General features: G+C 40.0%; 1 protein-coding gene across 2 annotated transcripts in view; it reads right to left on the reverse strand.

Annotated features, from left to right (window-relative positions):
- Nucleotides 1-11,688, reverse strand: part of LOC139376126 (apoptosis regulator Bcl-2-like) — a 53,522-nt gene extending 41,834 nt beyond the window's left edge. The window contains exon 1 of one of the 2 annotated variants that reach the window (XM_071118337.1): nucleotides 10,553-11,688. In XM_071118337.1, the coding sequence (XP_070974438.1) occupies nucleotides 10,553-11,098 (546 nt within the window). In that variant the 5' untranslated portion in view covers nucleotides 11,099-11,688. The remainder of the gene's footprint in view (nucleotides 1-10,552) is intronic. The other variant, XM_071118338.1, reaches the window with a different exon arrangement.
- Nucleotides 11,689-18,515: the final 6,827 nt, after the last annotated feature.

An 18,515-nucleotide genomic window follows, 5' to 3' on the forward strand; every position in this document is an offset into this window, starting at 1 on the left:
CCTCATCCACACGTGGGTGGACACAGGGCCTAAACATTATGTCTACTGTATGTGGCACTGTCTGTCTGGCTCAGAGACCTTATTATCCAATCAAAATAAAGGCCCTTTTAACCAGCTGCAATTACTCTCGCCACAAAAGACAGGAAATAGTACATTTATCCAGGTGAAAGAAGGAGGACAAAAAAGGCACAAAGACCGGACAACACAACACAAACTTAAGAGCAGGGACCAAGGTGAATCTGAAGGAGTTGGGGTACGTGGGAGAGTAATAATCACGACCGAATGTGAGCCATCCCAACCCAGATGGATTACAAACAATTGAGACCTTGTTATAGTTTTTGTTTTGGGGAAGGTATATATTCGGCACATACACCGGTGATTCCAGACTCAACAACGGCCAGTGACCCATACCTATTTAGAGCTTTGAGACTGTCTCCAAAATAACAGGAAGCATGCGAGTGGCTGATGGACATGTTTTCCACACCACTCTCATGTGTCTAAATGTCACTAGGTTAATTAACTTCCCACTTCTCTCTGTTTTTAGAGGAGAGGAAAACATCAACATGCAGATTGAATTACCTCAGAGTAAGACACACAATGGCACAATGTTCCCTACTTATGCCTGGTGACACTATACAACCTCTGCTAGTTAATAATCCACATTCATTCCAATACCTTTTAGAACATTCAGTATCTACCTTTGATCTACAGCGGAACACTAACCCGGTTTGGAATATACATTATGGTGATCTTTATAGACACCTTTATTGCTCAGTATATACAGTGCATTCGTAAAGTATTCAGACCCCTTGGCTTTTTCCACATTTTGTTACATTACAGCCTTATTGTAAAATTGATTAAATAGATTTTTCCCCTCTTCTATCTACACACAGTACCCCATAATGACAAAGCAAAAACAGGTTTTTAGGAAATTTTGCAAATGTATAAAAAAAATGGAAACTGAAATAGCCCATTTACATTGGTATTTTGACCCTTTACTCAGTTCTTTGTTGAAGCACCCTTGGCATTGATTACAACCATCACTCCTGTGTTCGAAAGGCATGTTGTGTTAGCTAATCCAAGTTTATAATTTTAAAAGGCTAATTGATCATTAGAAACCCTTTTGCAATTATGTTAGCACAGCTGAAAACTGTTGTTCTGATAAAAGAAACCATGTGCCATGGAATCGGTACATCGAAAATCTCTTCCCATTTATTTTGCAACCTGTCTGGCGTAGCTGTCAACATTTTTGTCCTTAAACGAAACTGGTATTAGTTTCTATTTATGACAGTTCCTTTCAGCCAATTTGTATCTTTAATATATGGCGGGCAAACAAGTTCTCTACCTTCTCCCTTTTCCACTTGCCTCCTCCCTTTTTGTGCTAATATTTGGATTGAGCAGATATTCCCATATATTTTCATTAGCTGCATGTGACATAACTCCTCCGTTTATTTTCATTGAATATATAATTCATAAATATAATAAACGTTTTAAACATTTTTATTAATCAGTATATTTGAGTTGAACAGTAACATTTGTTGTACTATTTCTTCCATAATTTCTGCAGGAGAAAACTGAAACTGTAAACAGCTTTGTATGGCTTGATTCTTAAAAATACTTTTTTTTAAATTATTTAGTCGGAAATGAGAAGCTGTAATGTGCATAAAGGCAAAAAAAGCAATTATTGAGCAAAGGATGAGCCTTAATAATCTGCTGGAGAACCATTTTGGGTTTAAGTATAACTTATGTATGACTGAAGCTTTTAGTGAGAGGTTTAAAGCTTTAATATTTCATCATTTTAGCCCCCAAACTCATATTCATTATATAAATAGGCACGTTTAATTTTGTCTGGCTTAACATTCCAAATAAAATGAACTATTTATGCTCATATGATTTAAAAACGAGTCGTCTGGAGTAGTAAGTAAGTTAACTGTGATAGAAGCAAATAGTTAATCAATCAGATGTTTCCATAAATAGACAAGTTTTTACCTCTTCGTGGTTGCAGAATCTTATCTATTTTTGTTAATTTATAAGTGTGTTTATATTTTTTGAGATGTGAATACCAAGCATGTCTACTTCACCATCCGCCCATTTTATTGGTAAACTACAAGGTAGTGTAAACACTGTATTTTTTAACGATCCAATACATAATATGGTACACTTGTCATAATTAGGTTTTAGTCCAGAGAGGCTAGAAACGTGATCAAGATCTTCAATGAGACTGTGCAGGGATCCCGATTGCGGACTTAGGAAAAAACTTGAGTCATCAGCATACATTGACACATTTGTTTTTATCCCCTGGATTTCTAACCCCTTAATGTTCTTTTTCGGTAGCCTAGTGGTTAGAGAGTTGGACTCTAACGCTCTAACCACTAGGCTACCGAAGACGAACATCAACCGGAAGGTTGCACGTTCAAACCCCCAAGCTGACAAGGTACAAATCTGTCGTTCTGCCCCTGAACAGGCAGTTAACCCACTGTTCCTAGGCCGTCATTGAAAATAATGCGCAGTGGTTAAGGGCGCTGTACTGCAGCGCCAGCTGTGCCATCAGAGTCCCTGGGTTCGCGCCCAGGCTCTGTCGTAACCGGCCGCGACTGGGAGGTCCGTGGGGCGACGCACAATTGGCCTAGCGTCGTCCGGGTTAGGGAGGGATTGGTCGGTAGGGATCTCCTTGTCTCATCGCGCACCAGCAACTCCTGTGGCGGGCCGGGCGCAGTGTGCGCTAGCCAAGGTTGCCAGGTGCACGGTGTAGCCTCTGACACATTGGTGCAGCTGGGTTGGATGCGCGCTGTGTTAAGAAGCAGTACGGCTGGTTGGGTTGTGTATCGGAGGACGCATGACATTCAGCCTTCGTCTCTCCCGAGCCTGTACGGGAGTTGTAGCAATGAGACAAGATAGTAACTACTACAACAATTGGATACCACGAAATTGGGGAGAAAAAGGGGTAAAAAATTCAACAACAAAAAAAAAATATATATATATATATATATATATATATAATAATAATTTGTTCTTAACTGACTTGCCTAGTTAAATAAAGGTAAAATAAAAAATAAAATAAAAAATTGCTAGCATTTCAATGGCCATAATAAATTATTATGTAGACAACGGACAGCCTTGTTTTACTCCTCTTAAAAGCTCAATACTTTCTGAGAAGTAACCATTATTTACTATTTTACATCTGGGGTTGCTGTACATAACTTTAACCCATTGTATAAGAGATTCACCGAAATTAAAGTAAACCAGGCATTTATATATAAATTCTAGTCGTACTTTATCAAATGCATTTTCAAAATCTGCTATGAAGACGAGGGGTGGTATCTTTGATGTTTCATAATGGTCAATTGTTTCAAGTAATTGTCGTATATTATCTCCAATAATAGTCCGTGTAAAAAAACCTGTCTGATCTGGATGAATAGTATCTGGTAAAATCCTGTTTTATTCTATGTGCTATGCATTTCACCAGAATTTTCGCAAGTGTAAATGGACTGGATCTTTATACTTACCACCTGGGTCCTGCTTTAGTAGTAATAAAATCAGAATTTCATGTTGAGTACCTGAAAGTCTACCATTTTTGTAGGAGTAAATAAAACATGCTAATAATGGATATTTGAGTACATCAAAAAAGGTCTGATTATTCCTCTACTGGTATACCATCAAGCCCTGGTGTTTTTCTAGACTGAAAAAAATGTTATTGCCTTAATTTTATATTATTATTATTAGGAAATAAATCCTTACAGTTGTGCATTCACGCATTCAGTGGAAATGGAGGAGAATGAAAAGAAAACATGCTTAAACTATTTTGATTCCTCTTTCAAAATGTAATCTGGTGAATCATGGATGACTCCATCATTTGTATCGAGTTTCTGTAAATTCTTTTTGATAGCAATTCTATGTTGAAGATTCAATAATCTATTTTTACATATTTTCACAATTTTCCATCCAATTTGATTTATTTTTGTAATACATTACACTTAAAAATTAATGAATAAGTACCTCCATTTATTTTTGTATTTACTCTCATTTATTTTGTGCCTCTATAGTAGTTTTCCATTACCATTACCTGCGCTGTTACTTACTCTATTTCTTTTATTAGTCTAATCTCTTTTGACCTAAACTGCTTTTGTTTTAATGATGAGTATTGTATTGAATGGCCTCTAAAAGTACATTTAAAAGTAAGGGGATCTGCTGTACCTATGTTGTGCAAAAAAAGTATATTATTTAATCAATAAGATTCGATCTGCCAAGCCATTACAATTATACCTGGCTATACTTATTTCCCCACTTACCATAACGATACCAAAGTTTCAAGTATACTTACCACAACCAATGTTTGTAAACTTCCCATTAAAAAGGACCATGATGATTAAGTGTCCATATAGATGTACCATAATATTTGCACTGTTAAGCATACTGTAGCTGCAACTCCAATTGTCCTCATATTCCACCCACTAAAACCTACCCCCATATCTGGGTCTGTTGTCACTAAGACCTTCTCCCTGACTCATGGTGCACATTTGCATCCTAAGGTAAACCCTTGGCTGCCAATTGGTGTTAGGCCAGAGGGAAATAACATAAATATCAATGAGGGTGCTTTTTAAGAGAACTAACCAAATAACATGGATAACAGTCAGAAAACAAGAAATAGTAACAATAATACATCGTAATAATAGAAATAACAACAGCACAATCTTATAAATGCATGCTCACATTTAGAGAGTCCTAGCAAGACTATAAGCATGTCAGCCCAGCCTGCTCAGTTCATTCGATTCAATTGTCCTAAATGTTTTGAAAAAAATGAAGAGAAAACTACCTTTATACATTGCAAGACCAGTTCTTAATGTCCATCACATCCTCATTATATCCTGTTTAATTCTTAGAAAAAAAGGAAGAAGGAAAAAAGGAACATTGATTCTAATGCCCGCTAATGGCTGCAAGTAAAACATTGTCTTAGGCATCACACTGCCCATAAAGGAATACCCAAGTTTAACTTACAATTGACTCTGACACAGCCATGGCACGATAGCCAAGAATACATGCAGTACTGACAATCCAGAGCAAGTAAACCTGTAAAACCAACCCTCTCTCCACCCATACACATTATTTTTTATTCCAGGGTCGTTGCTCTAACACACTGGCTGTTGTTTGCAGGCCAAAATCATTAGGATCAAGAATATAAAAGGTAGCGTAGATATCTTATATATAGAAATATATAATATACCTCTCACTTAGAAGTACTACCAGTGGTGGAAAACGTACTCAATTGTCATACATGAGTAAAAGTAAAGATACCTTAATAGAAAATGACTCAAGTAAAAGTGAAAGTCACCCAGTAAAACACTACTTGAGTAAAAGTCTAAAAGTATTTGGTTTTAAATATACAGTTGAAGTCGGAAGTCGGAAGTTTACATACACTTAGGTTGGAGTCAATAAAACTCTTTTTTCAACCATTCCACAAATTTCTTTTTAACAAACTATAGTTTTAGCAAGTCGGTTAGGACATCTATTTTGTGCAAGACACAAGTAATTTTTCCAACAATTGTTTACAGACAGATTATTTGACTTATAATTCACTGTATCACCATTCCAGTGGGTCAGAAGTTTACATACACTAAGTTGACTGTGCCTTTAAACAGCTTGGAAAATTCCAGAAAATGATGTCATGGCTTTAGAAACTTCTGATAGGCTAATTGACATAATTTGAGTCAATTGGAAGTGTAACTGTGGATGTATTTCAAGGCCTACCTTCAAACTCAGTGCCTCTTTGTATGACATCATGGGAAAATCAAAAGAAATCAGCCAAGACCTCAGAAAAAATATTGTAGACCTCCACAAGTCTGGTTCATCTTTGGGAGCAATTTCCAAACACCTGAAGGTACCATGTTCATCTTACAAACAATAGCACGCAAGTATAAACACCATGGTACCACACAGCCGCCATACCGCTCAGGAAGGAGATGCGTTCTGTCTCCTAGAGATTAATGTAATTTGGTGGGAAAAGGGCAAATAAATCCCAGAACAACAGCAAAGGACCTTGTAAAGATGCTGGAGGAAACCGGTACAAAAGTATCTATATCCACAGTAAAATGGGTCCTATATCGACATAACCTGAATGGCCGCTCAGCAAGGAAGAAGCCACTGCTCCGAAACCACCATAAAAAAGCAAGAATATGATTTGCAACTGCACATGGGGAAAAATATCGTAATTTTTGGAGAAATGTAATCTGGTCTGATGAAACAAAAATAGAACTGTTTGTCAATAATAACCATCATTATGTTTGGAGGAAAAAGGGGGAGGCTTGCAAACCGAAGAACACCATCCCAACCATGAAACACGGGGGTGGCAGCATCATGTTGTGGGGGTGCTTTGCTGCAGGAGGGACTGGTGCACTTCACAAAATAGATGGCATCATGAGGAAAGACAATTATGTGGATATATTTTAGCAACATCTCAAGACATCAGTCAGGAAGTTAAAGCTTGATCGTAAATGGGTCTTCCAAATGGAAAATGACCCCAAGCATGTGAGTGGTTAACCTAAGACAGGGAATTTTTACTAGGATTAAATGTCAGTAATTGTGAAAAACTGAGTTTAAATGTATTTGGCTAAGGTGTATGTAAACTTCCGACTTCAACTGTACTTAAGTAACAAAAGTAAATGTAATCGCTAAAATGTACTTAAATGTAAGGGTCTGTGTGTAGCTGGTGCAGAGGAGTCAGGCGCAGGACAGCAGAGATGAGTAAATGAAAGTAACTTTACTCAAAGTCATCAAAATACAAGAGAATTACCAAGCCCACAATACGGACCACAATACAACAATCCCTCACAAACATACATGGGGAAACAGAGGGTTAAATAATGAACAGGTAATTGGGGAATTGAAACCAGTTGTGTAGGACAAAGACAAAACAAATGGAAAATGAAAGGTGGATCGGCGATGGCTAGAAGGCCAGTGACGTCGATCGCCGAACGAACGAGGAGAGGGACTGACTTCGGCGGAAATCATGACATTAAGTATCAAAATAAAAAAGTATAAATAATTTCAAATTCCTTTACGAAGATGGCACCATTTTCTTATTTTTTAAAAATGTATGGATAGTCAGGGGCACTCCAACATTCAGACATCATTTACAAACGAAGCATGTGTGTTTAGTGAGTCCGCCAGATCAGAGGCCGTAGGGATGACCAGGGATGTTCTGTTGATGAGGGCGTGTATTGGACCATTTTCCTGTTCTGCTAAGCATTGAAATGTAACAAGTCAGGGAAAATGTATAGAGTAAAAAGTACAGTATTTTCTTAACAAATGTAGTGAAGTAAAAGTAAAAGTTGTCAAAATTATAAATAGTAAAACAAGATACCCCCCAAAAACTACTTAAGTAGTACTATAAAGTATTTTTACTTATGTACTTTACACCACTAAGTGCTTCCATAAGCCAGTTATTGTGTTAGTTCTACCATTAACTTAACATAAACTAATCAGTTTATCCCAGTGTTAACCAGCCCGCCACACACTAATAGAGACAACAACCATGTTGACAATACCTAATCCATTTGATGGTGTGTATCGGAACAATAATCATCCTTTACATTTTTTATATTGAGATATATTTTTTAAATGTAAAAGGGTAATAACACCAAATATTTTAGGATCGTATAGGCCTACTGTCCTGTTGGAAAATGAACCTTCGCCCCAGTCTGAGGTCCTGAGCACTCTAGAGCAGGTTTTCATTAAGGATCTCACTGTACTTTGCTCCATTCATCTTTCTCTAGATCCTGACTAGTCTCCCAGTCCCTTCCACTGAAAAGCATCACCACAGCATGATGTCGCCACCACCATACATCACCGTAGGGATGGTGCCAGGTTTCCTCCAGACGTGATGCTTGGCATTCAAGCTAAAGAGTTCAATCTTGGATTCATCAGGCCTGAGAGTCCTTTAGTTGCCCTTTGGAAAACTCCAAGCGGGCTGTCATGTGCCTTTTACTGAGGTGTGGTTCCGTCTGGCCAATCTACCATAAAGGCCTGATTGGTGGAGTGCTGCAGAGATGGTTGTCCTTCTGGAATCCCTGTCAGAGTGACCAATGGGTTCTGTGTCACCTCCCTGACCAAGGCCCTTCTCCCCAATTGCTCAATTTGGCCGGGCTGCCAGCTCTAGGAAGAGTGTTGGTGGTTCCAAACTTATTCTATTTAAGAATGATGGAGGCCACTATGTTCTTGGGGACCTTCAATGCTGCAGACATTTTTTGGTACCTTTCCCATGTGCCTCGACACAATCCTGTCTCGGAGCGCTACGGACAATTCCTTTGACCACGTGGCTTGGTTTTTGCTTTGACATGCACTGTCAACTGTGGGTCCTTATATAGACGGGTGTGTGCCTTTCCATATCATCTCCAATCAATTGAATTTACCACAGGTGGACTCCAATCAAGTTGTAGAAACATCTCAAGGATGATCAATAGAAACAGGATGCACCTGAGCTCAATTTCGAGTCTCATAGAAAAAGGTTTGAATACTGATGTAAATAAGGTATTTCTGTTTTTGTTTTTTTACATTTGCAAAAATGTCTAAAAATCTGTTTTCACTTTGCTATTATGGGGTATTGTGTGTAGATTGATGAGGAAAATGTTTATTTCATCCATTTTTGAATAAGGCTTTATCGTAACACAATGTTGAAAAAGTGAAGGGGTCTGAATACATTCCGAACGCACTGTGCCTAAGATGTCTGAGAACACCACATAATATGAGCTGAATTATAAACATCAGGGAATTTTGCCCCTTGAAAAGTAAAACTATTATGATAATGTCTGTTTGCATTGTCAGTTGGATCTCTGCAACATTCTTAATTTAGCATGAACCGTATTTGTATTTATATTACATTTACAGAATTTATGTGACATTTTTCTGGCATGACGTGAAGCTCACTCACTTCTCTATAGCCTCTGACGTCACATCAGAGACCACATTTTTTGGATGTGCAATTGTCGCCATTGATCACAAGGCCCTGGCAAAATGACCCAGAAAATTGTTTACATATACTTTCCCATAATCCTGAATTATCCATTGGATTAAAAGTTCCCATGGATATGGCACATGAAACCCCGTCGTCTCAACCTCAGTCTTGAAACATTACTGTTTATGCTGACCTACATACAAAAGTACATAGTTACACTGGGATGTCGGGTATCAGGCTCCAGAGACCTCTCACACACAGACAGACATGGCAGCCACAGCCCGATCCACCATCCCATGACCAAAGGACTCCAACTGAACCGAAATGCACTGGAGGGTGCACGTTACATGTTAAACATACAACCTGGCTCTAGTCTGTGGCTCTGTACTCCTGGGGGCCCCTCTCTCCTCTCTGTGCTCCCCTTTGATATGTGGCACAACCTGACACCTTCAGGGGCAGAGGAGACTCAAGGGGAATGTTAAACGCTCCATCCTTTAGAGATGAAATGCTCCACATAAATCATTGATTAGCCTTCATCCCTCCCATACCCACCCCCATCTACCACCTTGCTTCCTGGCTAGATAGCTGAAACGGTGCAAACGCATGTTATTTTGTCATTAATAGCACTTCTGCCAATTAGGGACACATTTTTGGCGGTTTGGCCTTATAGATGTAGAGCTGTAGAGGACAGCAGTCGTAAAGGGGTGGCCACATTGTTCATCTTCAGAGGGGAAATAGTAGTAACAAAAGAAAAACAGAACAGAGGATGTTGTGTGGCTGGTAGTGGTGGATGTGCATACTCAGATATTTGGTGGTAAATGCAGTGTGTGTGTGTGTGTGTGTGTGTGTGTGTGTGTGTGTGTGTGTGTGTGTGTGTGTGTGTGTGTGTGTGTGTGTGTGTGTGTGTGTGTGACTGTGGATCCAAATCAAGTATCCAAAATGTGTGAGTGCGTGTGTACAGTATAGATTTAGTATGGGGATCTCATAGTTTTTTGGTCATGTAGATCTCTGATAAGTGGTCCTCATCTCTTGTCCTGTCTCGCCCGGGGCTGGTAGCCTACACTATTAACTTGATGTCACCCTTCCCCCTGACGTGTGTCTGTCGTGCTCTGCCCTGCCATGGATGTGGAACTACACAGATATAATGATCCTATCCTACTAGTGCCTCAGCCGCCCTATGTGCAGTACAGACTGCTCTATGCTGATAGCCTGTCACAGACATCTATGTGTGAAAGCAGTATAGTGAATAACAGCAGTATAACAGGCATGGGCTATAGGACAAAATAAACAAAATAACATTTAATATGTTTTATTGTCACATACACTGGTTACGTGCAGTGAAACGTTTGGTTTTACCCCCCACACAGGAATATATCCCCCACCCTGGAACTACAAGGCATCTGCCACTGATGGCTACAGTCGACGGAGGCGGGTTTGAGCGTAGGGAGGTGTGACAGCGACGGTAATATTTCATTGGCCAGACGTGCTAGACAAACAGCCAGAACATCAAATCGGGAAGACTAGTAAATGATGTCGTTCATATCCAGACGTTCCCTCCGCATCATGCGTAGGCTAATGTAAACTAAAGCAGTAGATTACACATACCCATCCCCCGTTCTCCTGAATCCAGTTGAGCAGTGGTCCATTTAGATACTCTGTCATCCACACCGCGATGTGATCCACCTGCGACGTCATCTCCTTGTTCACGCATTCCACGCATATTGTGCCCCCGAACTCGAAGAAGGCGATAATCCGTCCCCAGTTAACCCCATCCCTGAACAGCTCGTCTATCACCTCTCTAAATCTCCTCTCAGCCGTGGAGGATGTAAGATACAGCTGGTGTGACATCTCTGCGAAGTCGGGCTGGTACAGTCTTTCGAGTTCGTCCCCGGCCTCACGCAAAACTCTGTGAATAGCTGCATACGGGTCCGGTTGGGAGAGCCATTTGGAAAGACGAGGGACGCTGCCCGGTCCGGCGTTATTGGCCCCGTGGCACCGCCGTGCCAAACCCGGCCGAGGAGAAATCATCGACCCATTATTAGCAGCACCTTCCTCCTCCTCTGCATCCTCGAAATCCCACGCATATCCTCGTTTCAAGAGTTTGTGACAAATGTACTTTTCCACTATAAAGCGGTTGTCGTCGTTTGCCATTATGATTGCCACCGATGACCTCCAAAATCCTCGTTTTTAAGAATAATACATCATAATTGTATATATGCACTGCATCGCACAATACATCAGATCAAACGAAAAGTGTATTTCTGAGAAAATGTTCTGTTCCAAGTTTTTAGGATAGCCGCCTACAATTGAACGGTGCAAAACGAAACACTGGAAAGGGAGCGATATTCGTGGATTGAAAAACGGCCCCTTCACCCAACTAGGCTGAAACCGTGAAAAGTCCAAATATAAACCACGTCAGAATTTCCAAATGTTGCCAATTGTGCTCTCAAAATAAAATATTCGAAGCGTTGGTCAAAAAGTGGCGACAGTTCCCTTCTATGTAGACTCCAAATCTAGACAGCCAGAAATACGGAAGAGATCAAAAATATTATCCATATGCACATAATGTACACTACAAATACATGACCGAAAATCTACATATGAAGGTCAACGTCGCATGCATCCAGAAAATGATACCGAAAACTATTCCAGCGGCGTTTTACGCATACAGAGAGACGTTTTGAGTGAGGAATGTATGCCACAATTGCTGCCTGTTGTACACTCTTTGCTGCTTTGCTGGTGAGGTATTTCTTGTGTCAGGGGCGTTTCTAGGATTTGAAGACATTAGGGGCTTAGCCCAAAGCCAGTAGGGGGGTCCGGGGGCATCCTACCCTGGTAAAAAAGAAAAAGGAATTTCAAGAGCTAAATGCATTAATTTGGTGCACTTTGAGAGGGACATTGAGACATTAGAACATTGAGAGATTAGATCTTTTTCAGGTAACTTGCACTTTCCCACCTGCCATAGCAGACACTGCCAGTACTTAATTACAGAAACTATGTGGGTCTCTCTACTGGAACACTCTCTACTCTTTACTCTGGAACACATACAGTGCCTTCAGAAAGTATTCACACCCCCTGACTTTTTCCAAATTTTGAAGTTTAAAATTGAAGTTTAAAAGCCTGATTAAATTTAGATTTAGTGTCACTGGCCTACACACAATACCTCATAATGTCAATGTGGAATTATGTTTTAATTAATTTTAGACAAATTAATTAAAAATGAAAAGCTGAAATATCTTGAGTCAATAAGTATGGAATGAAATCATCAACAGTGTCCAGATGAGGTGAGGAATTGAAATATTGTAAAGGCAAAAGGAATGGCAAATAAGTCTGACTGCACAACCAATTGACAAACGTACTGCAAATTGAGAAATCATGTGACTAAAAAGAAGAAGAAACTGCACTATGAAACAAAGGTAAATTACATAAAGAATGATGGTAAAAAAGCTTTGGAGCACCTCCAATGACATTTTGGGAAAAAAGGCAAACTCAGCGCCATCATTCATTGAATCAGATGGTTCATTCATCACGAAACCGATTGATATTGCCAACCGCAAGATTAGCACATTTAGGCATGACATTCCAGCAACAAATGCTGACACTACACATCCAAGTATATCTGACCAAATTATGAAAGACAATAATTATAATTTTGAATTCCATAAAGTGAGTGTGGAAGAAGTAAAACAAGTTTTGTTGTCTATCAACAATGACAATGCACCGGGTCTGACAACTTGGATGGCAACTTACTGAGGATAATAGCGGACGATATTGCCGCTCCTATTTGCCATATCTTCAATTTAAGCTTACAAGAAAGTGTGTGCCCTCAGGGTTGGAGGGAAGCAAAAGCCTGTTACCAACCCATAGAACTGTTTTTTTTTAACTGTGTTTGATCAGATTGAATGCTATTTTATAGTAAACAAATTGACAACAGACTTTCAACACACTTATAGGGAAGGACATTCAACAAGCACAGCACTAACACAAATGTCTGATGATTGGCTGAGACAAATTGATGATGAAATGATTGTAGGGGCTGTTTTGTTACACTTCAGCTTTTGACATTATCGATCATGGTCTGCTGCTGGAAAAAAAAAATGTGTTATAGCTTTACACCCCCTGCTATATTGTGGATAAAGAGTTACCTGTCTATCAGAACACAGAGGGTGTTCTTTATTGAAAGCCTCTCCAACATAATCACGGTACCATCAGGAATTCCCCAGGGCAGCTGTCTTGGCTCATTACTTTTTTCAATCTTCACTAACAAAATGCCACTGGCTTTGAGTAAAGCCAGTGTGTCTATGTATGCGGATGACTCAACACTATACATGTCAGCTACTACAGCGACTGAAATGACTGCAACACCTAACAAGGAGCTGCAGTTAGTTTCAGAATGGGTGGCAAGGAATAAGTTAGTCCTAAATATTTCAAAAACTAAAAGCATTGTATTTGGGACGAATCATTCACTAAACCCTAAACCTCAACTAAATCATGTAATAAATCATGTGTAAATTGACCAAATTGTGGTGACTAAACTGATTGGAGTAACCCTGGATCATGGTCAAAATGTATTGATACAACAGTAGCTAAGATGGTGAGAAGTCTGTCCATAATAAAACGCTGCATGGACTACTGTTCATTCATGTGGTCAGGTGCCACAAATAGGGACTTCGGAAAATTGCAATTGGCTCAGAACACTGCAGCACGGCTGGCCCTTGGATGTACACAGCGAGCAAACATTAATAATATGCATGTCAATCTCTCCTGGCTCAAAGTGGACATGTTGAAAGCACCGAGCTGTCTGTCAAGCACACAGCTCAGACACCCATACATACCCCACAAGATATGCCACCAGAGGTCTCTTCACAGTCCCCAAGTCAGGAACAGATTATGGGAGACGCACAGCACTACATGGAGCCATGACTACATGGAACTCTATTCCACATCAGGTAATTTATGCAAGCAGTATAATCAGTTTAAAAAAACAGATGTGTTATAGATATGTGTTATTGGAGTATGGGCCTGAGGGCACACACTTAGTGTGTTGTGAAATGTGTTATGAATGTATATGTATATCGGCCTTAACATAATAAATACAAAAACAAATACAAAAGTATTGAACCCCTTTGTTATGGCAAGCTTAAATAGGTTCAGGAATAAAAATGTGCTAAACAAGTCACATAATAAGTTACATGGACTCACTCTGTGGGCAATAATAATGTTTATCATGTTTTTTGAATAACTACCTCATCTCTGTACCCCACACATACAATTATCTGTAAGGTCCCTCAGTCGAGCAGTGAATTTCAAACACAGATTCAACCACAAAGTTTAATGGCTGTGATAAGAGAAAACTGAGGATGGATCAACGGCATTGTAGTTATTGCACAATACTAACCTAAATGACAGGGTGAAAAGAAGGAAGCATGTACAGAATCAAAACATTCCAAAACATGCATCCTGTTTGTAATAAGGCACTAAAGTAAAACTGCAAGAAATGTGGCAAAGAAATTCTGAATACAAAGCCTTAACTTTGTGGCAAATCCAACCACTCTTCATATTTTCAAGCATGGTGGTGGCTGAATCCTGCTATGGGTATGCTTGTCAACAGCAAGGATTAGGGAGTTTTTTTTATGATAAAATGGAATAGAGCTAAGCACAGGCAAAATCCTAGAGGAAAACCTGGTTCAGTCTACTCTCCACCAGACACAGAAAGATTAATTCACCTTTCAGCAGGAAAATAACCTAAAACACAAGGCCAAATCTACACTGGAGTTGGTTACCAAGAAGACAGTTGATGTTCCATTGAAAATGGTTGTCTAGTAATCAACAACCAATTTGACAGACCTTGTGTCAGGATTTGGCCAGGGTTGTTCCGGTTTTGGTCACTATTGTGCTTTTTGACCCTTTTGTTTTCCCTTGTTTGTTTGGAGTAGGCCTACATGTTCTTCTCATTTGGTTACTTAAGTTTAATCTGGAATACAATTGAGAAATTGATGCCATGATAGGATTTATTATTTTTTTGATTTTTTTAAATATTTTTTTAATTTTTACCCCTTTTTCTCCCCAATTTCGTGGTATCCAATTGTTGTAGTAGCTACTATCTTGTCTCATCGCTACAACTCCCGTACGGGCTCGGGAGAGACGAAGGTTGAAAGTCATGCGTCCTCCGATACACAACCCAACCAAGCCGCACTGCTTCTTAACACAGCACACATCCAACCCGGAAGCCAGCCGCACCAATGCGCCGGAGGAAACACCGTGCACCTGGCCACCTTGGTTAGCGCACACTGCGCCCAGCCCGCCACAGGAGTCGCTGGTGCGCGATGAGACAAGGACACCCCTACCGACTAAGCCCTCCCTAACCCGGGCGACGCTAGGCCAATTGTGCGTCGCCCCACGGACCTCCCGGTCGCGGTCGGTTACGACAGAGCCTGGGCGCGAACCCAGAGACTCTGATGGCACAGCTGGCGCTGCAGTACAGCGCCCTTAACCACTGCGCCACCCGGGAGGCCCTGGCATGATAGGATTTTGACCTTGAATTCTTATCTAATGCATAAAAAGTTGGCATAAACCTAACCTTTCCCCGAGATTTCATGGCTCAAAATATCATGGTGAAAAGCCATTTAAACTATTATGGACAGTAGTATCAATTCAGTGAACTTTGCTTGTTTGAAGAATTAGAAGCTTCAATTTTACTCTCCGAAACCCTGCCTAATTAATAATTCCTGAACCCTTATTAGACAGGACTACACCATTCATTCATAAAGGGACTGTTTTAATCTAGCCCAAATCTCACTGGTGGACGTGTATTTGGATGTTCTGTGTTTTGATCTTTCTTCCTGTGTGTCTGTGTATCTCTCGCTCAATCTCTCTGTCTATATCTATCTATACATTCCCTGACAGGGCAACACAGCTCCTAAATCCTCATGCAGTCTTCCTGATGATCCGAGGGAGCTACACTACGTTTTAGAACACCTACAGTACTCATTCAAGAGTTTTTCTGTACTTTTACTATTTTCTACATTGTAGAATAATAGTGAAGACATCAAAACTATGAAATAACACATATGGAATCATGTAGTAACCAAAAAGTGATAAACAAATCAAAATACATTTTATATTAGTGATGACAGCTTTGCACACCTTGGCATTCTCTCAATCAGCTTCACCTGGAATGCATTTCAATTAACAGGTGTGCCTTCTTAAAAGTTAATTTGTGCAATTTCTTTCCTTCTTAATGCATTTGATCCAATCAGTTGTGTTGTGACAAGGTAGGGGTGGTATACAGAAGATAGCACTATCTGGTAAAAAAACCAAGTCCATATTATGGCAAGAACAGCTAAAATAAGCAAAGATAAATGCCAGTCCGTCATTACTTTAAGATATGAAGGTCAGTCAATATGGAAAATGTCAAGAACTTTGAACGCTTCTTCAAGTGCAGTCGCGAAAACCATCAAGCGCTATGATATAACTGGCTCTCATGAGGACCACCACAGGAATGGAAGATCCAGAGTTACCTCTGCTGCAGAGGATAAGTTCATTAGAGCGTTGTGTCTTTGGCTATGCCGGATTAAGTGATATGACATGCTATTCTATAAAATAATTTCTCCGTAATTAATATTACCTGATTGAGCTAATCATGTAAATGTAATTAACTAGAGAGTCGGGGCACCACAAAATAATATTTATAGAGCTGTTATCTTCCGAATAAACTCTTAAAGACCTAGTAATATTTTACACCAATAGCAGTCAATATTAATCCTCACTTTAATTCAGTCTCATCTGAAAGTTGTAAATTCTTGGTTATCTGCACGAACCCTGGCTAACAATTTGAATCAGCAATACAAAATTGGGTTTAAATATTTATTTGCTAAATACCTAACTAATCACACAGAATTACACATACATATAATTAATCATAACTTGATTACAAATTACGTCATAAAGGAAAATGTCCCTGGCGGGCAGAACAGATATGACAGCTGTTTACACCAAAGAAAAGGGTGTAACGGCCGTTGTCGGTGGAAGAAGGTGAGGACCAAGGTGCAGCGTGGTATATGTCCATATTTATTAAATTAACACGGAAAAAAACAAAGAGAAACGACCAAAAACAGTTCTGGCTGGTGCAGACACACAACAGAAAGCTATCACCCACCAAACTCAAAAGAAAACAGGCTCCCTAAATATGGTTCTCAATCAGGGTCGACGATTGACAGCTGCCTCTGATTGAGAACCATTCCAGGCCAAACACAGAAATAGCAAACCATAGAAAAACTCACATAGACAACCCACCCAACTCACGCCCTGACCATACTAAAACAAAGACATAACAGAAGAACTAAGGTCAGAACGTGACAAAGGGGCTGGGTTTGGGTGAAAGAGCGGGAAGACTGAGGGACACAGGGCGAAGCTGTGCTATCGTAAATACAGTATCTTATGCATTCTAAATTACCGCCCATTTGGAAAAGGAAAATGCAATAAATATTTACTCTGAGCTGCGCTTCAGTAGGTTGGTGGCCGTGTTGCCCAAAAGAGTCCTTTGTCCTTGGTGGTCTCTGGTGGTCAATTGGATACGTTGCAGTAACGTCGTTAAGTGGTAGACGGGATACTCTGTCTGTTCCTTCGTAACCTGCGTTTGCAGCTGCTGTTGCTAACTCAACGGCTAGGAGGTATCACTTCTGAAGTGAATAAGAGTTCAAAGTTCATACCATTCGCAACCAAAGCTCATGCTGATGTTGGCTTCATTCTGTAGTTATTATCTGAACCATTCTGACATTAGACCGTCATCCTCACATCCTCGGAAGAGGAGGATACATTGTCGTCAAGGCTTTATATAGGAAGGGAGAGGAGGGCTTGTTTGAAAAGTTTTATAGCCCATGTCCCTTCACAGGGGCAGGCCACTGATTGAGCAAAGCCCTAACCTTATGAAAACCCAAATCTCACATTTTAGAAGCTAAAATCACATTTCATCCCATCACAAATAATTTCATATTCAAACATTTAAATTGAACAACAATTCCATGTGAATCCGATAACTCTGATGTGTAGACTTTACACTGTAGAGTTTATGTCATCGTATCATTGATGAGAATGACTCAGATGACAACTGAACTGACATCATATTCATTAAGTACCACTGCATATGTTCAATTGGTCGGATTACCAGAATATAGTTAATTTCCCCCCACCTTCTGATGTTCCCAGAATCTCTATGTTAACCAAGGGGTTTGCAAATGTAACATCAGTAGGGTAGAGAGAGGAAAAAGGGGGGAAGAGGTATTTATGACTGTCATAAACCTACCCCCAGGCCAACGTCATGACAAGGACCACCACAGGAATGGAAGACCCAGAGTTACCTCTCCTGCAGAGGATAAGTTCATTAGAGTTACCAGCCTCAGAAATGGCAGCCCAAATAAATGCTTCACAGAGTTCAAGTAACAGACAAATCTAAACATCAACTGTTCAGAGGAGACAGTGTGAATCAGTCATTCATGGCCGAATTGCTGCAAAGAAACCACTACTAAAGGACACCAATGACAAGAAGAGACTTGCATGGGCCAAGGAA

Source organism: Oncorhynchus clarkii, chromosome 20 (genome assembly GCF_045791955.1).
Source record: "Oncorhynchus clarkii lewisi isolate Uvic-CL-2024 chromosome 20, UVic_Ocla_1.0, whole genome shotgun sequence".
Lineage (NCBI taxonomy): Eukaryota > Metazoa > Chordata > Actinopteri > Salmoniformes > Salmonidae > Oncorhynchus > Oncorhynchus clarkii.